This window comes from Arachis duranensis, chromosome 1, assembly GCF_000817695.3.
Source record: "Arachis duranensis cultivar V14167 chromosome 1, aradu.V14167.gnm2.J7QH, whole genome shotgun sequence".
NCBI classification, from domain to species: domain Eukaryota; kingdom Viridiplantae; phylum Streptophyta; class Magnoliopsida; order Fabales; family Fabaceae; genus Arachis; species Arachis duranensis.
Window position 1 is genome coordinate 101,183,027 of NC_029772.3, and position 23,226 is coordinate 101,206,252.

General features: G+C 34.3%; 2 protein-coding genes across 2 annotated transcripts; one reads left to right on the forward strand and one right to left on the reverse strand.

Moving 5' to 3' along the window:
• The first annotated feature begins 4,352 nt into the window (after nt 1-4,352).
• LOC107469592 (protein SLENDER RICE1-LIKE 1-like) lies at nt 4,353-6,494 on the forward strand. Its single transcript, XM_016088971.3, has one exon. The coding sequence runs from the start codon at nt 4,828-4,830 to the stop codon at nt 6,316-6,318; it is 1,491 nt and encodes a 496-aa protein (XP_015944457.1). The 5' UTR covers nt 4,353-4,827; the 3' UTR covers nt 6,319-6,494.
• An 814-nt stretch (nt 6,495-7,308) lies between these two features.
• LOC107469582 (protein argonaute PNH1-like) lies at nt 7,309-17,680 on the reverse strand. Its single transcript, XM_016088963.3, is given in 23 exon segments — nt 7,309-7,793; nt 7,880-7,911; nt 8,002-8,096; nt 8,183-8,256; nt 8,336-8,471; nt 8,559-8,622; nt 8,718-8,780; nt 8,918-9,060; nt 9,145-9,282; nt 9,374-9,495; nt 9,597-9,756; nt 9,854-9,976; nt 10,047-10,118; nt 10,220-10,327; nt 10,585-10,701; nt 10,811-10,949; nt 11,039-11,145; nt 11,243-11,352; nt 11,439-11,572; nt 11,662-11,807; nt 11,809-12,027; nt 12,147-12,440; nt 17,476-17,680. Coding segments are annotated over 22 exon segments (2,742 nt in total). The 5' UTR covers nt 12,420-12,440; nt 17,476-17,680; the 3' UTR covers nt 7,309-7,626.
• Nucleotides 17,681-23,226: the final 5,546 nt, after the last annotated feature.

Consider the following 23,226-nt stretch of genomic DNA (forward strand, 5'->3'; position numbering starts at 1 on the left):
TGTTCTAGAAGGTCCCGGAATACCCTAGAAGGTTCTAGAAGACTCTGGAAGGTCATAGAGTATTCTAGAAGAGTATAGATGAATATAGAAATATAAAGAGTGGTATGGAATAATCTAGAAACATTTAGAGAGTTGTGGTAGGATAGATATTTGTAAAGAAGGTTCTGGATGATTAATCTGGACCGTTGATTAGATTTAATCCTAACCATCCATTGAGGAGGTGGATGGCTATAAATAGGGGTGAGAGTTAGAGTTTGAGTGTGTGAATCATTTGTAACCACACTTGAGCAATAAAGTGTTCTTCCACCAAAGCTTCCTTTCTCTTGTGTTCTCTTGTATACTTAGCTTTCTTGCTAAGTATTGAGGGTTAGGCTGACTTGGTCTTAGCTCAAGAGGTTGAGTAAGTCCGAGTGCCGGCACGGTAGCGTTGGAGTGTGTCCAAGGCCGTGATACCTAGCTAGTGTCAATTTAAACTTCTCTTTCCTTTTCTTTTATTTATTTCGTATTCAAATGGGCTGCTGCATAATCAAAAGAAGAATAGATAAGGTACATAGTCCCTTTAACATCATCTATACGTCATTATGTCTTAAATTTATTGGTGGAATATCAATAAAATAAAGGATCCCACTAGGGAGACAATGGACTATTTGTTACAATGGCTATTGAGTTATGAAATGAACATCTCCTATACTATTTATAATAACCATCCGAGTACAAGGAATAATAAACATCTTCTCGAAAAATTAATTCTTGACCTTTTGAATCTAGTGCTTTAATACCATGTCATGATACCACTCATCCCAAAAGCTTCAGCTGATGGTAAAATGTAACACTAATAATTATATCTCTAATACTCCATAAACCTCCATTGTACACATTATATAAATATTTCATTGGCTCCTCATACTTTCCCTAAAATAAAAGCTTAGGCCAATTTATTCTTCTATTATCTTCTAAATTTTTCAATCTTCAGGTTTTCGATCCTTTGAACTTAAAATAAAGGAAAAAAAAAAGTTTTCTCCAATATTAACTAAAAAAAATTGACCCACCAAAAGATGAATATTTATTTTACTAAATTATTAAAAAAATTACAAATTCTAAAAAATTTAAAGTTCAATCTTTGGTAAATTTTTTAAATATAAAAAATTAAACTTTTAAAATGAATAATTTCATGACACAATATAAGAATATCCCTTAAACTACCAAAATATTAGAAACAACTTTATTTATCTCCTATATTTTTCAGAAAAAAAAAAGCTATTAACAATTTAAAAGACATAAATAAAATTAATCTCAACAACAATAAATGTAAACTCTATCTCCTATCTCCTAATATAATGGTAATACCCGCAAAGATCATCTCATTCCTATTTAACACACTTTATACTTCACTTTCCAAATATAGTCATTTAGAAATTAAAAATAGAAAATAAAAAATATACTAAATCTACCAAGTATTTAGTACTTACACTCCTTCACTTCAGAGTTCTGAGTTCTCACACAAGTTGACGATGGATCCTTTGGTTCTATTTCCAACCACAACAGTTTTCCATTCCTGGGTCCCCCCTCGGCCTATCACCAACCTCCGATCCATTCAACAACCACCACAGTGTAGTAACATAGTTCAATTACAGATTCCACCTAATAAATTTAAAACTTTTACATTTTCACATTCTGATCTTTTCCATTTTAGGTAAACAAAAAAGGTAAGAATAAGAAACCTGCCTTCTTATCGTTCCATTTTCTTGAAAAAAGAAACACAAAAATAACATCATTACACAATGAATTCATTTGGCCACTGTGCACGTGGAATTCATCCATTTTCCCATCACAGATACACACCAATGCTACCGTTCCTCTCTCTCTCTCTCTCTCTCTAAGCTCGAACATTGTTAATGGTCCCAAACTCCCAATCCCATTTACCATGCTCCCATTTCTGGACCACTTTAATTTCTCTACAAATATACCACTTGTATTATTAAACAGAGCAAATAATATAATTCAATTCTTTCGCTGTTTCAATTTTTATCAATTTATGATATTTCTAGCTACATGGTTTTCAGTTTCCAAATCTTGTCAACCACCTAGCTAGCTAGTACGATCCTTTTGTTATTATATTATTATTATTATTATTATTTTTTCTTTGAATTTATTATTCGTGGTGATACATTGAGCATATTGGGCTTTCGAAATGGTCCCCCAATAATATTATTATAAATATGTGGAGGACCACGAATTATTCCATTTACGTATTAGGATTGGATTTGTATATAAGTAGTGAATTTAACTCCACCTTCATATCTTTACGCAGAAACCAGTATTTGGCGATGCATGCCCTCATGCTATCGCTTTTGCCTCTTACGGTAACTTGGTACTGTTAAATTAAATTTATTGGTGTATTATTATTCTCAAGTAACCATAGGAGTGAACGAAGAGAATTAACACTTCTTGGGGAACCCAAGATATTAAAATTGACTCTTAAGGCCCTTCAAAAAGACATAGGCACTCAATAGGCATAGCATAGGCATTGGAATATGTCACAGCTTGACACATTGATGGGTTAATTACCATGCTGCATACACTGCCAGGATCTCCACGTCTTTCTGAGAACAACATAGAGCAAATAGGGCAAAGTATTTTTTTGTCTTTAAAATTTGTTAAAAATTTTAAAAATATCTTTAAATTTTATTTTGTTTTAATTTTATTCTAGAAGTTTTTAATTTGCATCAAATTTATCTATAACTAAGTTTTTAAAAAAATTATGATCAATTTAGAAATAATTTCACAAAAATAATCTTTAATATAAGCAAATCAAACATATTTATTATGCATTATTGTTGAGTTACTCTTAAACTTTTTTAAAATTTAGTTACTAGAGATATATTTGATGTAAATAAAAATTTTTTAAAATAAAATTAAAACAAAATAAAACTTAAAAATATTTTTAAATTTTTTTAACAAATTTCAAGTCTTAGAAAGTAATATAAATATTATTAGAAATATAGCAATTCACTTATTTTTTAATTAGTTTAATATATATATTTTTTTTTTTTGTCATCTTAAAAATTTAGGATAAGCGATACCTGATTAAGGTACAACTACTCCTTCTGAATCTTACTGGATACAAATGCTCATGAATATCGGAATTAAACCCATTCCATCTAATGATCTAAGCAGCAATTGCATCTATATGCCTTATGTGGTTACAAAATGGCTCGGAGAGGAATATTGTAATTTAGGTGACATCATGGGCTTAGAAAGAAAGAAAACGGTGTACACTATTGGGGTAACTAATTACTAAGTAACAAAGTGCTATTAATGCATGTATATCTTTATATTTCTTTGTGAATAAGGTAGTAGTAACTGATGAAGGGGATAAGCAGTTAAAGATGAAATTTATTGGTAGCATATAATGCTGGAAAAAAGAGGGGGGGTAAGGAAAAGAGTTCTTTACTAAACCTTACCTTATAAGGGCGATACACAGGTGAGTTTAGACAGCAGCATGTTTTGACTGTACAAGCTTTAAAGACGAATCTAGTTGGGACAGTAACAAGTCCTTTGGATAATGACTAGTTAACACAGAGTCCATTAATTAATTAAATCCCTATACTACTAATGCATGGTTGGACTTGGACACGGGTTTTATTAGACAGTAATTGAATTGTACCTCTTACAACTTGGATTGCTTTGGATCTGTGGCAATGAAAGTGACATTCTTCCCATAAATTATCATTAAAAAAGGCCAGCATTCTCCAATTAGTGAACCCCAAAGAATGAGCTTCACATGTAGAAAATGGAGGGAACTGGGAAACTTAAATATGACCCATCAACCTCCCTGCTCATGATTTGGCCCTTCAATATTATGTTGATGGCTGGCCAATTAAAACGGGATGACTCTCTTACTCTCTTTTATGTAATTAAAATTAGTTAGCTTTTCATTTTTAAGCAAACTTAACATTCTCAAAATGCAGCACTCTGTTTGCTAAAACCAAGAAAGCAAGGGTGTGATGTGTTATTTCTCATCTCTGAAACTCAAAAAAAGAAAAAAAAAAAAAGTAGAAGCTGGCTAGCACAATACAGTGAGTACATATAAAATATGGAAGGAGGAGCACATGAAGTGGGATCACGTGCATTGAATTGCAATGTAAAATAAAAAGTGATAAACTTGGTTGATATATTATTTGCAGAATTAGGAGAGATAAATGTATATAGTTTAGAAAATGAAAAATGAAAAGTGAGATGTGGGAGGGGGGGTTGGCACAGAATCCTCAAACAGAAGCAGTTGCAGAGGGGGGGCAGAGGAGATAATGAAAAGGGGTGAATGGTGGTAAGGAGAGGCCACCTGTGTTAGAGCATCAGTGTGCTCTCACATCCCAAGATGGGGCTGGCTGGCTGGCACCCCCTTCTTAGGCCATTTTATTATATAAACACACACAGTAGCGGGAGGTAGATTAGCCAAAGTGGCTAGACAAAAAGTGAAGAATTAACAACTAACAAGTCAAGTACAAAACCAGCATCTATCAATTCTCCATGCATTTACCTCACGCCAGATAGGTACTCATCACCAACACCTCACGCTTAATGCTACCTTAAACCGTAATCAATAACCCCTCTCCACTCTCACTATTATTAACGTCATTTAATTTAACCATTTACTTCCATTGCTCCCTCACTTCACTTATTCTGGCTTGTATCTCCTCTTTTTCATCACTCATCACTTTCCACTCCCAATAGGCCAACACCCACCACTCTCTGCCACCTCACTCACTCTCTCTCTCTTTCTCTCGAATCATCTACTATCAATTTTCCTTTACCACCCGATATGATATGATTCTCCAGTCTTCAAAATCAAAAGAGATGATCACCGTGAACCAAAACGAAATGGTGGTGGATGAAGGCCTCCTTCACGATATCATGCTTAACTCACCCTCCCTCCACCACCTTCCTCAAACCACGCACTACAATTACAATTACAATTATAACCCCTTTGATGATACTACCGTCTCCTGGATAAACGACGACGTTTCTTCTCCCTCTCAGTCTCAGCTCACTAGCACCGCCCTTCACCTACCACCACCGCCGCCGCCGCCACCACTGATTGATCATCAACAAACGGAGTTGCTGCTGCCAACCGAACAGCAACAGCAAGTGGAAGAAGACTCTGCGATAAGGCTGGTCCACATGCTCATCTCATGCGCCGATTCTCTCCAGCGAGGCCACGTGGCACACGCCGCTTCCCTCATCGACGCCATGCAATCACTCCAAAGACACGTCACCACCGCCTCCGCCATCGGCAAGGTCGCCGCTCACTTCATCGGCGCCTTAACACGCCGCATCTTCGCTCCTCCCCTCACCGACCGCCACGGCGGAGTCGGTGCAGTCGCTAACGACGACGGAGGCGTACTTTACCATCATTTCTACGAGGCATGTCCTTATCTCAAGTTCGCTCACTTCACCGCCAACCAGGCGATCCTCGAGGCCTTCAGCGGCCACTCCTCCGTCCACGTCGTCGACTTCCACCTCGCGCATGGACTCCAGTGGCCGCCGCTCATCCAGGCGCTCGCACTTCGCCCAGGCGGTCCCCCCTCCCTCCGCATCACCGGCATTGGCCCTCCCTCTCCGGACCGCCGCGATGCCCTCCGCGAAACCGGCATCCGCCTCGCCGAACTTGCCCGCTCCGTCAACGTCCGGTTCGCTTTCCGAGGAGTCGCTGCGTCAAGGCTTGAGGACGTGGAGCCGTGGATGCTACAGGTGCGGCAGGAGGAGGCGGTGGCGATCAACTCCGTCATGCAGCTCCACCGACTCCTAGGATCCGATTCGGGAATCGACTCGGTCCTGGGTTGGATCCGGAGGTTAAACCCTAAGATCGTAACCGTGGTTGAACAAGAAGCGAATCATAACCAGACCGGGTTCTTGGAACGATTCACGGAAGCGCTGCATTACTACTCGGCCGTTTTCGACTCGCTAGAGGCTTGCCCAAACGAACCGGATAAGTCGCTAGCCGAAATGTACCTGGAGAGAGAGATTGGCAACGTGGTTTGTTGTGAGGGGCCGGCTCGGGTGGAGAGGCATGAACCGCTGGCCCAATGGAAGGCCCGGTTGGAGAAATCAGGGTTTAAGTGCGTCGGCCTGGGCTCAAATGCGTTACGGCAGGCGAGCATGTTATTGAGCTTGTTCTCAGCTGAGGGGTACTGCGTTGAAGAGAAGGAAGGATGTTTGACTTTGGGTTGGCATGGGAGGCCCCTCATTGCTGCTTCGGCTTGGCAACCCTTTCCCCTCACCCCTGACCCACACCCGCACCCACATTGGCTTCCTTAGTCTTACTCTTAGTCTTGTATCTTTCAAACTGTTTGGAGCCATAAGTGGTTGTACAATCATTTTCATCCCCCCTTTTTTGGATTCTTCTATTATCTCTGGGCTTTTCCTTGTTATGTTCTTTTCCATTTTATGTTGCATATTTGTTATGTGAAATGGCTACTAAGAATTTATCTCTATATACTTGGCTACTATACAACATTTACTTTTAATTCCATAGAGCAAATACATGGTCTAGTTGTAGTGTTGGTGAGGAGTGACATGGCACCGAGAATGAAAGGTTTAACTTGCTTGCATGTATAATAGTTTATTGAGAGGAACCCGGGTGGTGTAAGAGAATTGATTGGGGTTAAGGTCAAGGGTGCAATGCATGTGAGTTTGCCCAACAATGAATGAGAAAAGGGTTTCATGGCATGGGACCATCCAAGGAATCATCATTAAGTGAAGGCAAAGATCGATGGAGACTAGAATTTGTGTTATGCCTTTCGTAGTGTCACCCCTTACCTTCTTGCCTCGTGGAAAATGTAACAGGTCATTATCCTGCTTTGTCATTCTTTTACTTTTTGTTGGGATAATTTCGGAATCTAAAAGCATAGTATTTAGTCATGAATTGTGGGGTATGCCTTTTCTAGTAGAACTACTTTCTAACATTCACTCGGTAGTTTACTGGTTAAGAAAAAACAGTATCCATTGCTCCAACTGAATGAAGAATAACTCGTTTATATTTATTCATTCACAAATTTACAATTATAAGATATAATTTAAATCTTGTAAAAGCCACCATTTATTTTAGAGTAAGTGATAGAATCATTTTTTTTTAGTTATTTACTCTGAGTTTTATTTTTTTAAGTAGATTAACATATTTATTTTTTCTCGAGATTTGGTGAAATGGCTTGATATAATGGTATAGGAAGAATGTTGTGACAGCTTGGACTAGCGGATTGAAATGGTAAATTGGTAATTACAAATTTAGAAAACAAGCGAGCGGGATCATAAATTGAATTTTGGTTTCATCAAATGCCAGTAGCCACAAATACTAACCTGATTTTCACCATTTAGGCACTTTAAAGCAAGCAATTTCTGCATCACACGTGTTGGTAACAAAGACTTGAAAAAAAAAGGCTACTAGACTTAACAAAATTTCCAGAGATAATCAGATACAATTTATATGAACAAGGATATGTTGTTGTACATGATGATGATGATGATGGAGTTTTTCATGAGATCACTAATATTTAGCTTGGTGTTTTTCCTATGGTGCTGTTTAATTTCAATTGAAGTCTCTGTCTCATTTATTTGAGCTTATGATATTCAACAGTAGAACATGACATTCTTGACTTTTTCTTTGAGAGCTGGGAGTGGCCGAACTGAACCATCTTTTGATCTTGCACCCCGCGCTTTAGAAATCTCAGTGGCACCAGGTTCCATGTAGAATCGAGCTCGGTATGCTGCCAAATGAGCATAGTATGCAGGAGGCACTGCACATGAATGTAATACACACCTTTTGAATACTTTGCTATCACAAAAATACATACATAAATGGAACAGAAGAAAGGAGAATTACCTACTGAAACAGATCTTGTACACCTTGCATAACTACACTCAATAAAATGAAAAAATATCAATTTCATCATAAGAAATAAGGTAAATAAATTTGAGAACATAATCAAGGGAGAAATAGTTTACGTGTAGCATAAGTTGTTGGTGAGAGACTGAATTTCATCAGCAGTGAAATTGTTCTCATCCCATAAGACATGGTAGTGAGCTGGTCTACTTGTACCCTGTAGAAAATTCAATCACAATCTAAATGTAAATGTAAATACTAATATCATAATCATAATGTAACATCATATAAACATAATGATACCTGAATTCCAGCATGACTGCATAAATAGAAGTCAAATTCTGTAGGATGACAGATCTTAGAATCAACCACAGTACCTACATTAATTAACCAATCAAAAGCTTGTGAGTAATCCAAATCCTTTTCTCATTGAATTGAAAAAAGAATAATACTTACCAGGTAAGATATTGCCACTCTTGTCAGTGCTATTTCTATCATCATGATTGCTTGAGAAGAGTCTAGTATGATGACGTTTTTGAACCACAACAAATGTTACTGGAGGTTGGTAACTTGGTTCCAAAGATGCACAAGCCTGCACATTGCGATAATTTTAAGGTTTAGGGTTTAGAGTTTAGGGTTTAAGTATATCAGATGAAGTTGTATTTAATCCTGATAATACCTTACGAATGGCATCAAGTTCATATAGCAAAACTTGGTAGAATTGTCCTTCGCTTACCCCGTCCCTATAAATAATTGAACTTACTCCTTAGTCTAACTTCCTCTGCAAGAAAAGTTCATTACACATTTACTATATACAAGAAAGGATCCAACTAATTACCTGTAAAATATTATCCTCAGTGGTTTTTGTCCAGTTGCCTTCTTAAATGAGAGTAAGAGCTCTCTGCATTATCAACAAATAGTATAATAAATACAAGAACCAAGTAAACAATGTTTAATCTAAGAAGTAAGCAGCATAAAATTTTTTTCTAACTAAATGCCATTCTGAAGATGCTTTATGAGAGCTGCTATTTTAAGTACCTGATCATGCCACCATAAACTACACCATGATGAGGATCTTTCCAGCATTTAAAAAGATCTTGTATGAGTTCTTCCCGATGAGGCTGCGCGCAAACCAATCCTGCGTACTTTGTTACTTCTGGCCAGTCCTGTGAGGCTACAACCTGAACAACAACAGTAATCAGAACAGGATCAGACTTCAAACATGGGGCCAGCTATGAAAATTATAATAGGCAACAATCACTTACAGCAGCAATGGAAGGACAAGAGTCCTCTCCGGATTCTGGATGAGTTACATCAGCTCCAAATATTATTGTTGGAATGTCACTAACCAATGGGATCCTCCAACTTAAAGCATCCAAAAGCACTGTGTTCCTTCCTCCCATCTAAAAGTATCAATGATGTATTTATTTAAGAAAATGAAGATTAAAGAAAAATTCAAATCAAAAGAAGGTTGAGGGATCTAAGTGAATGAACCTTGACATTGATTTTGAGTGCAACATTTGCCAAGTACTGTCTATTAATCTTGAATACATGCTTTGTAAGACAACACTGAGAAATCAACCCAAGATCAGTTTCGCAGATTCTTTTGAGATCACCTGAATCAAGAAAATATACATGTTTAGTGAAACCATGAATAGATCACTATAGATGATACTGAATATATTGGATTGGAGTGAGAATGATATTATATTTATACCATATAGAGAGCCATTGTTGTCTGGAAGAATTGCAATAAGCAACTCTAGCTCCTTGCCACCAAGATTTTCTAGAGAAGCTGAATGTACATACTTCAAAGCCTTCTTAACTAGATCAGGTTTTGCTGAATATACAGGAATCACAGGGTCCTGGCTAAATTCCTTTGAAAAGGGATAAATTCAATCAAATATTGCAAAAATTGTACATGATGTGATGCTATTGAAAATAATCTCCAATGTATAAAATTTGAAACTTTACCATGCCTGAGATTTGGCACATCTGAACTAACTGTTGGCAAAATCCACGAGCTGTGCTTTCTTGAACACTTCTTGAGAAATTGATACATGCCCAGTATCTTACAGTGCTTCCATTTATTACTTTCTGCATTCAAAATAACCACAGTTACAATCCTATTATGACTAATCTTTATGTCTGAACTCTGAAAACTCACCTTGTTCATCATATTCCACTGACCAACTTGTGGCAAGTACTCTTTCTCTCTTCCAGTGTCATGATATTTCAACTAGAAAGAAAACAATAGCCAAAATGACCTATTAGAAGATTTCAAAAAACAAACAAAAATACACATTATCAATTTAAGCATAAGAATTGGTTAATTAGTACCCATGGAGCAGGAAGAACCCGAGCATCAACTGATGTAAGCTTGCTGTCTACACTTATACCAAACTCTTTCGCATACGGATTATATTCATAATCATTTTCTTGAATTGTCTGCAACCATATTCATAACAAGTCCTACATTAATTTAAGCCAAACTACACCCTTAAATGACTAAGAAGAACAATTTCAATCCAATGATGGAAAACAAGAGCATATGTCTTAAAGTTAGGACAGTGCCAAGTAGGTGTTTACAAGATATTCATAAAACATTTATCATGCAAATTCAGTTTACCATAAACTCTGACTCCAAGAAACAAATTAATAAAGAGAAGGGAGGGTGATGTGAATGAAGAATCCATGAGAATGACCTGAAGAATATCTGTCTCTTGTTCGCGTGGTCTCTGGCATGAGACCTTCAAGAGAGAAGTTATCTGCTTTTCGTTTAGCCCTTTTGTATACCTCTGGCCTCCAACTATCTTGCATGCCTATAACAACAACCATTCACATGGCATTCTTTCTTTGTAGAATATAGTGGCATTAACAAAATTGGTCTTTGTTTTTTCGAATAAATCGAATCAATTAAGAGCTTATTACCTCCATTGGCAAATAGTTCACCTTCTTTTGGCTTCCTACTTGAAGACAAGGTAGATGAGGATACTTGATTGTGTATCCATACATTTCTTGAAAATAATCAACCACTGATTTCATGTTCATTTTCTCATCAAGAGGGAAGCTGTTATCAAAAAGGAATCCTTTACTGATATCTAAATTAAAGAATAAAAATTGTAAACAGTACAAGAAAAGTGTTGTTCAGAACAATACTTAAGCTCCCTTGTTGGCTGTGATGTCAATCCTGATATCCTGTACTTCCTTCTAAAACTCCCTCTATGTGTAACTTCAACTTTTACACCTCTTAGGGCCTTCTTAATCTGCTCCAATCACGACACCACAAAGATTTCACATTATTTTGAAGAAAAAGGGACTTGATTATTGAAATATAATAGTAACAATCAGCATCTTAGTTACCTTGACACGATCTGCATCCGACAATGGCTTTGAGTGCACATCTTTTCCCAAAATTTGAGCAACAAAGTCAATCACAGGGAGTGGCTCAATAAACGCCATTGATGACATGTCTAAAAGTACATAAGAATACATAAGGAATTAAAAGTGGTAGTTATTTAAGAATCATAAAAAAAAACGAAGTTAGAATGAAACTGACCAATATTAAGTGATAAACCCATCTGGGTAGGCCTTATACTTTGGTAGAATCCACGCCATGATTCTAAGCCACCACCAAGCTGCTGTGGTTTTCTAAAATCAGGAGAATACAGAAACCTCCCAATGGACACGTAACTAAATATGAAGAACAATGATGGCATGAGAAACACAAGAACATGTTATGAAAGAAAGAACTAGAAGAAACAAAAATTCAAGATTTTCACCTCTGTGCTGCAAGCTCCCTCAGAACAATGTCAATAACAGTAAGTGCTTCTTGTGGTGTGTCCACTTGTTTCCCACTGAGAAGCTCACGTAATTGATGCATGAGGATCAAAATAATGTTATATTATAAAATATAATAACTTGAATAAATAAACTTACCTGGTAGTACCAATACTCTCATCATCTTCAGTCAATAATATAGTGAACTCTTTGTATGTGAAAGGAAGCATGGCAGCAGTGTAAAGATTCCTTCCTCCATCATAAACAGGAAGCCTCATCCCTAAGTCAGTGTTCTTATGAACCCTCACCAACTCAGCTATTATAGCTTTGCTTGTTTTGCGACACCTCACTTCAGGTATTATCTTAACCTTTACCATAAAACACACACAATAAGTAACTTAATTAAATGTTAATCAAGTACCAATTTGCTTAAAACAGTAGTTATAGTACGGGTATATATATCAGGAACAAAAAGCTGAGCACTTACAGTGTAATGGCTGAGGTCAGATGCTGAAATATCTGCAAGGAAGTGGTTAGCTTTGACGACACATTTTGTTCCAAGGTGGCCATAGCCAGGCCTTGCAGCGAACACAAGATTCTTGGAACAAGTAGAGGACACAAGCTGTGAATCAAATCCTTTCTCTTGTAATCTATCTGCTTTGCTGCATTGCTTGTTTCTCCTTCTTCCCCTTCTTCTAAGCTCCGTGGATTTCTCCACAACCCTCCTAGATTTCTCTTCATCCTCCTTTGGATCCTTCATATTCTACTTTCAAGATACGTTCTATACAAAGACACAAGGAACTCACTTTTATGGTATATAACAAAAGTTGCACGTTTTGTTTTTCTAAACTGAGATGCGGGTACCGTAGGTGCCTGTCGAGGATGAGGCCATTGCGGCTCGCCCTTAGGTGTCCTACTCGGGATAGCGTCATTTAAAAAATGAAGGTCGGCACGACGGTAAAAAAAAAAAAAAAAAAAAAAAAAAGAAGACAGAATAAGAAAGGTATAGAACGGGCATCAAATCTTAACAGTGTTTCATCTTCTCCAAGGCCTTGTATTAGTACAATGCATTATTATTATTATTCACTGAAAATATGGGAACAAAAATAAACTAACATGCATACATACATGCAAAAAAATAAATTATGTGATGTGTTATATTTATTTGACTTACCACTATTTCATACTTGATGGGCATAACACAATAATAATAACAATTATTAAGAGTGATATTAAATAATAAAAGGGTTTTTTCCTTTCCTCAAAATACCAGAGCACTTTCCTTGTATGTTATGTTCCACTAGGTTGAGAGAGCATAGGGGGAAGCATAAACATATATAAGTAAGATAGATAGATAGATAGATAGATAGGGGCAGGGGCAGGGGGCAGGGGGCAGGGACAGTGCACAGAGGTTGTACATGAGATAAAATAAAAATGCTCGTGCTGCTATGTTAATGCTATAGTTTAATTATTTGTGTGGGGAGTGATGGTGGTACTTGATTTTTGGTTCATTTTGGGGGGTGGTAATGCCCTTGTGCTTGTGGTCCCAAACATTAATAACAAAGGGGTATGCAATGTTAATGTAACGTAATGTAATGAAATGTAATGTAATGTTTGAATTTTACCCTACTCCAAGTTCTTGGCAGGGACAGGGCTTCTTGTAAGCTTTGCATGTTATACATCCCCTTTTCAGCGACCACAAAGGCCCTTTAACTCCTCCCCAAGTTCATTTACAGTGACACTACGGGGCCTTATACTACTATACCACCCCCTCATAACTAAGACAACTCAAGCGGGACAAACTGGCTTTAACCTACTTTCTCCGACCGACCCGACTCGCTTTGTATTTTATATTTGGCTGACTCACATTCTCGTCAGCCGACACCACTGTTAGATATGGTGGCGTCGTACTAATTTAAATGTGAGTCAGTTTAATATAGAATACAAATCTATTGCATTTATTATTACTCAGTGTGAAATAAAAAAGTTGGCAAAACAACAGCAACTATGGTGCAAATGACAGAGTGAAAAAATGCTACAACAAAATGGAGTCAAACAAAAAACAAAATTTAAAGATGGGTTTCCCTTTTCCTAGTTTGGAGTGCTTACTGCTTAGATATCAGGACAGAGAGTGTGCAGATAGATGCAAATGCAACAATAATGCTAAAAGCTGTCCAATAACTCAATAATAATTATAATTACTTCAACTTATTATTCCTCTTAACTCAACTAGATTTACAAGTGAGTAAGAGTTAGAAGAAGTAAGAATTTTGAAAATTGAAATAGGAAAATGGTGTTTGAAGGGTCCTTGTTGGTGTTAAGGGTAGGGTGGCAAATAGCTTAATGGCTCATGTCAGATGTACCTTGTTGAGGAAAGGGCCAAGGGTAAAACACTGCAAAGAGCCTCCCTTATTATGCCATTGCCTGCCCTAAAATACAAAATGGGTTTTGTCACTTTTCTCTTTGTTTTTGGTCTTTTGGATGGGAGCTAAGGGAACTAAGCATAAGCTAAGCTGAGAATGGTAGAAGCAGTGATGGTAAATTACATAGACACGAAGAACAATCATGTGTCCTGTCCCTTTCACTCTCAGCCTTCACAGGACACATCTATTATCTACCTACATACATACATACATACAAATAATAATAAACATTATAGAATAAATGTATCAATCAAACATTATAAGACTAACACAACACATGTGATTCATGAACCCAACTACATTGGATCAAAGGGCATTTTTGTTATTTACATTATTATATATGATTATGGTAAAGCAAGCCTCATTAATTAATTAATTTTGCATGGTGGTGTAGTTGCGGCCGAACCATTTCTGACTGCTTCTCCTTTTATGATCTACGCTTTGGTCAATGTGATTTCTTTCTTTCTTTCTTTCAATTTTGTCACATCTATAGTTAATTTCTTACTCAGAAAAATTTTCCCACTTTCCAGGGGCCCCCCCTTTCCTTCAACCCTATCTCTGCTTCTTAGCTTCCTACTGGTCATATCATAATCAACCCACACTTCATCGTTTATGCTTAATAGGTTTCCTAAAAAAGAAAAAAAAATAATTTCACTCCCCCCCTTTCTCATTAAAGAACTTTACATTCATTTTAAAAGAAATGCATGAATATATATATATAGCACAACCACCATAGCCCTTGTGCCTCGGAGCATAGCATAGCATCCTTCATATATGAATAATTATTATTGATTGAATAAAATAATAAATGCAAAATTGCAAATAACGGAGCTGTAAATGTGGGTGTGTGTGCAGTGAATGCTGATAATTGAGGCGGGTTACCCAATTAAGGTCCGTTCCTCACAATGTAGGCCACCCTACTAAGATCATGTCCAATAAAAACAGAAACTCGTTAAGATTCCTTAAGCCCACAGAAACCATATCATCCTCATAAACATAATTGAGTTATGATGAATTTTATATAATTTATCACGAATTAACCACGGTATATTTATATATAAATAATATGTTATTTAACTTATTTTTAATATAATATTTTATATTTTAACATATATATTATACGAATAATTAATTTAGTAATTAATTTTTTATATACACATAATATAATTAATTTTTAGTAAATTTTATATCTTAAAATATAAAATAACAAAATATATATTAATAATAAGTTAAACATCAACATATATATTTATAAACAAATATATATATATATAGTATTTTTTATAATAAAGTATGCCTTCAATTTTCCATAATGCTTAGCTCTAGGGATGGCGAGGAGGGGGTTGGGGAACAATCCTCCACTCCCCCACTTCACATTCTAAGCTTCTTTCTATCGTCTTCCTATGATGGAAAATTTTCTTCTCATCCCCCATTTTTTATTGAATTATTCATTTCAATAAAAAATTAAAATGGAATATAATATAATTAAGATAAAATAAATTGAAAAGTTTTAAATTATCTCATGTAATATTATATTACAAATTGAGTTTAAATATTAAATTCTCAAATAATTCTAAATAAAATTTGTTTGTAATATAATTTTAAAAGTAAAACAAGAACTGTATGTATATTATACATTAAATAAATACTAATTTTATACTCTTGAGTGCACCATAACTAAATTCTTTTTCAAAAAAAAAAGTTTTATGTCTTACAGAAGTTGTTGCATATATATCATGATTGATTAATTAGTTATCCTAATCATGCATGATGATCCATAAGTGAAAAGTGAACAAAATGAATATATGAATTCTTAATAGAGGCGCGTGTTGACTGTTGTTGTTGTTGTTGTTGTTGTTGTTGTTGTTGTTGTTGTTGTTGTTGTTGTTAGATGGCAGTATAAACTTTTTTATATTGACAAATGCATAAACAGAAAACTAATTCTTTTTCATTATCATTTAATTTAATCTAGTTTTGTCACAACATATAAATGATTTCTAGCTTTTAAGATAGTGGATGTAAAAAAGATNNATAATAATAATAATAATAATTAAAGCTTAGCTAAAACTAAATAAGCATAATGAATCTCACTTTTTGTAACTATACCTAAATTTGGTAGGGTTAAATTATATATATATGGTGACAATGTCGTCCCCTCTTAGGTAGGGCAGGAATTTTGGATGGATAGATTATATGAAGTATATATGATATAGACAATGTCGAGGGAACATTGATGACAATATGCTCTCTAAGCCCCACTTACATTGGCACCACCCCAATGCTCTCTGCCCTACACATCCTCCTCCACTTTCTCATATATCATACATCTATTATTGTAACCAAAAACTAATTCTATCTATGTGTGGATATACATATATATATATATATCATGGCTTTTTAACAAGAGAAAGTTTTGATAGTACACATTACACAACTGATATTATAGTTAATATGTAGGCTAAAATGTTTATATATGGATAATTTTAGTGTAAAATATAAGAATATTTGATGATTTTAATATTTTACAATGTTATGATAGTAATAGTGATGTTTCGTAAAAAAAAAAAAAATTTTTTTTAATTATCAAAAAATAAAATTTTACTGACGTTTTATAAAAAAATATTATTTTAATTATCAAAAGATAAAATATCACTGACAATATACAAAAAACTCACATCAAGATTTAAGTCATTTTTAAAGAATTTATTACTTATATTCCAATATATAAAAAAGTTATAATATGTAGCATAAAAAAATTATTTTAAACTTTTAAAACAAAAAAATCTCAAAATTAAGTTAAAAAAAGACATTCAAAATTCAATTTTAACAAAAGTTTATTTTTAATGAACTTATTTGACAATCTATCAGTCACCAAAAAAATTTGACAATCTATTATAATATTGACTAAAATTGATCATTATAGTATTAATTTTTTAGTATTACTCTTTTAATAAAATTAGGATGTATACAGATAATAGTTCGAGTGTGATTACATTAAACAAAAAGAATAATGTTATTTAAGTATAATGAGGACATAAATGAGAATATACTATTATATATCCAAAGATAAAGGTAAAGACAAGCATATATCGCAATCATGACAAAGTGAGACTGTACAAGCTAGCACTCACCCACATATAAACAAAGAATAAAATTAAAGAAAGAAAGAAATGAAAGGACACACATACATTCTTGAATCATGCATGTATATACACCGAAAAATCAAAACACATAACATAATTAAGGATAGAGAATTAGGGCCACAAACTAAAAAGATCAGAATTGTTCAATAAAAAAGAAAAGAAGAGCAGTAGTGTATGTATGTAGTGAAGTGATCTGAAAAATAATAAGGTAAATAGTGAAAGCAGTTAGAAGTAGATGGAAAGTGCAAACCTTGTAGTTTACGGCATGTATTTGATATTATTATTATTATTACTGAAGCCGTGCATATATTTCATTGTAACTGCTCTATGGCCTTAGCTTTTAATGCATATAACTGTGAAATCCAATCACTTCAAACCTTCTCCAAAATTCTCTCTCTCTTCTCTCCTTAATTCAGCACCTTCTAGCAAGCACCACACAGAGAGATAATAAATTAACAACAACAACTAACAACAATAATAATAATATAATATAGTACTGTAACCGTGTAAGCTTGTAGCCATAGAGTATTATAGAGTATGCTATATACAAGAAGAAGAAGAAGAAGAAGGAGTTTAATTAAGTAAGTAATTGTACTTGTACTAAGCATAAACAGAAGGTAGGTAGGTTGTAGATCTATAAGTAATACACGTACTTGTTAGGAAACAAGACATGCATAAGGAGCAGTGGTTTTCATTATTATTATCTCTTTTTGTTGACACTGATCAGGTAGAGTCTAATCTTCTCTGCTAGTGAATGTCATTTAAAGCAAGCAAATAAACTAAAACTATGGTTTACCCTATCTACTACTATACTACTCACTACACTAGATATACTGTGAGCATATGGCGAGAAGTAATAAAGAGGGAATAGCTCTATTCTCTTCTGATCCAAATTAAAGCTGAAAATAAAGGATCATGTAGCAGAAACAATACTTTTTTATTTTTTGTACAAGTGAATAGAAGAAAACTATATAGAAATGTACAAGAGTAGAGTACGCATGCAGAAGTGGGTAATTGAGAAGAGAAGGAAGGTTATTAGGCAGGGAAAAGAAGAAAAAGAAAGTTAATTAGAAAGAGAGTTTATATATATGCATGAGGTTGAGGAGGAAGGGAATGAGTAAGAAAAGAGATAGAGTTTTGGGAATTGAGAATCATTGGGAATGGTTGCATCTATCTATGTTAAGAAGAGATAAGAGAGAAAGCATATAGAGCAGAGAGCAGCACTGCCTTTGAGTTATGGAAAGCATAAAAAAGGAAAGAGAAAAGAATAATTGCAGAAAGTAGGATTTTAATTTGATATGATATTGCAAAGACAAGAGGAGAGGAAGGGAGTGCATGTGAGATTCCATACATACATACATAAAAAAAGAGTGTGTGCAGAGAGGGAGGGTGATTAAAGGAGTGCACGCACGCACGCACGCACTTGATGCCCAGCAAGCTAAGAAAGAAAGAAAGGTATGTGTTGTATTTGTGTTATGCGGATCGGAGTGTGTCAGAGGAGGGAGATTAATTAATGTGAGGTTGTTGGAGTGAAGTGAGAAGAGGAAGAAGCTGAAGCCTCAAGAGACGCACATGTATGTGGTGTTGTGGACTGTTGCCTTCCTTCAACTTTCTATAAAGCCAGCTGGGGCACATCCAACACTCCCTTCCCCCACCACTTTCTTAATAAAATAATATTTTTCACATAATAAATTATAGCTTCTCAAAAAAAATATTTTTAAAACTTTAATATTAAAATTATTTTAAAAAATAAAAAATATATTTTTTATATTATATTATATATTTTACAGCCACATTATTATATTCTTTAGATTCGAGTAACGGGGATTAAAGGATTTTTTAAAATTTATAACTCATTGAAAAAATAGTATCAAATAAATTTTTAGGGGTTTAAACATTAGACTTGTACAAAATTTTAAATATTAAATAAAATTTATTATTCTGTCAAAGACCTATAAATTTGTAAATGTAATTCTTTAAATTTTATTTGATCTTTTTTTCAAGAATTTGTGAATTTATTGTAAAATTTCTTTAAAACATACTTTTTTCTCTCTTCTTAAAAACATACAAATATATCTAAAACATTCTTAAAAATTTGACTGTGTTATTATTATTTTTTCGTTCTTATTATTTTGACGTGATATTTAAGACTAGATTCCATCATATTAACGTAATTACTCATAAGAAGAGTAAATATTGTCACTTTAGAAGATGATAATATCAATTTTAATTTCAGAGAATTATATTTAGTTTAACTTTTAAAATAACTTTGTTGTAGACATAATGTTGAAAGATTTTTTTTCCAGAGAAAATAATACTTAACAATTGATTTATTTAAAAGTAAGCTTGAAAAAGTTAATTAAATATATAATAGTTGATGAAATTTATATAATTTAAGAATTAGTAAGCAAATGATTGTTAACATCACAACAACAACGACGTTAAAATTTTATCTCAAGAATAAAACAAATTTAATCTCCTAAGCTGTATCTAAACGAGAGAGTAAGACTAAATTAAATTTATGTATATGTTTAAATTTTAATTTTATTTTTTAATAATCAAACACAATACTAAATATTAATTTTTCAGACTCAATTTTAATCCCAAAAACAAACACTACTACCTTAAACTCTTAGCATTAATTATAAACGAGTGGTGGCTCTAGTGCCCGTCTCCGTTCTTCATAAACGGCACTCCATTGTTTGGGCATCTTATGTCGGCGAGCTATAGCTTCGGAATGAAGATGGAGATGGTGAGAATCTGATGGATCTTGATTTGATTCTCTGGACACTATATGTGACTAAAGTGACAATGAGTTTGTTTATTAATTTTGAGCAAACAAGAAACAACCATCTCTTCTTACAAGATTTTTTTTGGGTATATATATATATATATTGAATAATTATAATTATACATCCGAGTTCATTAATATGAAACATTCTTTTTTTAAGTAAATTTTTTTAGTATATAAAAAATACTTTTGTTATCGTAGAATAAAAAACTTCCGTATCTTAATGCATGTATCTAATAATTAATAATATACCATTTTTTAATTTAAATATATTTACATATTTTCATCAAAATAAATTTTACCCCTCATTCTATTTACACTTACATATATTAGATATTTTAAGAAATATTTCTCTCAGTAGCCGGACTGAAAGAAAAAATAGAGAAGATCACTTTACTATATTTGTCAAAATTCTTATGAATACAATAAAATTTATTTTGTTTTAATTTTATTTTTAAAAATTTATATTTGTATCATATATGTAATACCCAAACTTTTTAAAGATAGATTATAAACTGATTTTTAACCTATTTTATTGGGTCAAGATTCAATTTTTAAAAAATTATTTTATTAAAAGAAAGTAAATAAGCTTATCCGATGAATTGAGTTTAAATTAAATTCAAATTTTTATTTAACTTTATAATAATTAGATATTTTCTATATTAAAATCTAATGTTGCGAGAATGGGAAAATAATGAGGTTTTGACAATATATTTGAATAACGGAAACTTGGGTTTAGTATTTTTAAATTTTAGGAACCAAGAAAAATTGGTTGGGTTATCTCTAATTTTAATTTAAATTATTTATTTAAAATTTATTTAGTAAATTGATAAATAAAGTGTTCTCAAAATAATTACCTTAATATGTATTTAGTTTTCAATTACTATTTTATCTTTAATTTTTTTATTAAAAATATCTACATTATCCTTTTTTTTAAAAGAAATTCTAACTTACTCATACTATTTTAAAACTCACAAACCCTAACTCTAACTCTCCTTACTACCCTTCAGCTGTCACCCACAAAGAAAAAAAGAAAAGAAAGGGAGAATCAAAAATGGAGAAGAAAGGAGAGAGAAAGGAGGGAGAAGATAGCATTGGTGGGCGTCACTGCTATCGTCGCCGCCTTCGTTATTGTAGAGGGGGAGAGAGAGAGACTATTGTTGTCGTTGCAAAGAAGGAGGAGAGAGCCCGCGCCGCCATGCTCATTGTTGCTCAGTCCAGTCGCCGGTTCGTGCTCGCTGTTGAAGGAGACGCCAACATCGCCGCTATCCACGCTTGTCGTCACCAACCGTCACCAAAACTGTATGTGCTGTCGTCAAGGTCTTCATCGCCGTCAATGGAGGGTTGTCGCTGAGGAGCAGAACGTGATGGAGAAGGGAGTAGGAACTGTCGCCGGAGCTTTCGTGGCCATCGCTGATGCCGATCAAGGTCATCAACGAGTCGTGTGCCGTTGTTAGAAATGTCCCGTGCTGACATTGTTGTTGGCGGTTTTCTTCACTGCCGCTGACATCCCCAAATGTCTCTACGGGAGCCACTGTTACTCCGTTCTTGGGTTCTCCTCTAAGTACCTTGGGTTTTCTTGTCCCGAAATCCTTACTGTTGTTATTTCGTTATATGTTGATGAGATTTTTGCGACATTAATGTTGTAGGATTGAGTTCCAGTTCTTGCATGCTGAGTTCGATGGCTGTTGCATGCGACATCAAGCTGCTACGTTGTCTCCAGAGTTGCTACTACTCCGTTCTCTCACTTAATCATAATTACGGTAAGATGTTCCTTATTCTGAATCTCTATAGTCACTGTTCCATTATGTATTATTGAGTGTTACACGACATTAATACGTCATGGTTGAGTTACTGTTGTCGCATGGTGCTTTGGTAGCTGCGGAGCTGCTATCGGGTCAGTTCGGAGGCTGTTACTTCATTCTTTTGTTGCAGTAGGTTAACCCTGTTTCGAAACTATCATTGCTAGTATTTTGGTTATTTGTTACTGAGGATTTTGAGATCCTGATGTTTGAGGTTCAAATTGTTGTAACCGCAAAACAGTGAATGTTGTTGCTGCTGTCGTGGATTGATAGGAAAGGGTTTATTGCGTTTTGATTGCTACGAGTTTGATCAGCTAAGGTAGGGGATAATTAAAAATGCTTTAAATTTTGAATACCTGACAAGTTTAGTGGATTAATGCAAATGAATGAATGCATGTGATATAAATAATTTTCTACTGTGGTTGAATGTATAACTATTCGTGTTATTGATTGGTTGATTTTCAAAATTTTGGTGAGACCGATTAAATAAGTTGTTTATTTATTTATTCATTCTTTTTGAAAATGAAAGGCAAATATTTTCATTTAACGATCAAAGAATTATTTAGAAACTTTGGAATCAATTCTTTAATCCTTCGGCAATATTTTAGTTTGATCTGATTTATCGTTGAATGGCCGATGATGACTTGAAATATGTTTAAATGTTGATGTTGGTGATAAACTCCAACTTTAGGATTTATCTTATGTTGAATTTAGCGGATTTTATCAACTTATCTCACATTTATTCAATGAAATAGCATGATTTTGTAAATTCCTCCTAAATTGCACTTAAGATTGAAAACATACTTTTTAGACTCTTAAATTGCTATATTTAATTCACTATGATTCCACATGCCCTGATGTGTTTGTTTAGTGATTTTAGGCTTAGGAGGCAAGGATTGGATCAAAGAAGTGAAGAAAAAGCATGTAAAGTAGAGAATTCATGAAGAAATGAAGATTTTGTGGAATTTATGGCCACGCGTACGCATGCCTCACGCGTACGCGTGAGTGAGAGTTTTGTCAGGCCACGCGTACACGTGACACTCGGCACGTGACTCTCACCACGTGACTTCATCAAAGAAAATGTGGCTGGCGATTTCTGAGCTAATCCAAGCCCAAATCAAACCCATTTCTAAAGTATTTGAGGCAGAATTCAAGAAGGAACAAGGGGGGAGTAATTAGTGTAGCTTAGGAATCATGTTTTAGGTCATTCTTTCTCCCTCTTCTCTTTAAAATTAGGATAAATTTATTTAAGTTAATTTCATCTTAGATTTAGCTTTTAATCTTGTCTTGATTTAGTTTTCCTTGTAATTTCTTATTCTTACATCTTTGTTCTATTAGTTTACATTGTTAATTTTTCTTTTATGTCACTTTTTAGTTTATGAGCACTATTGTTAATTTCAATTTTATT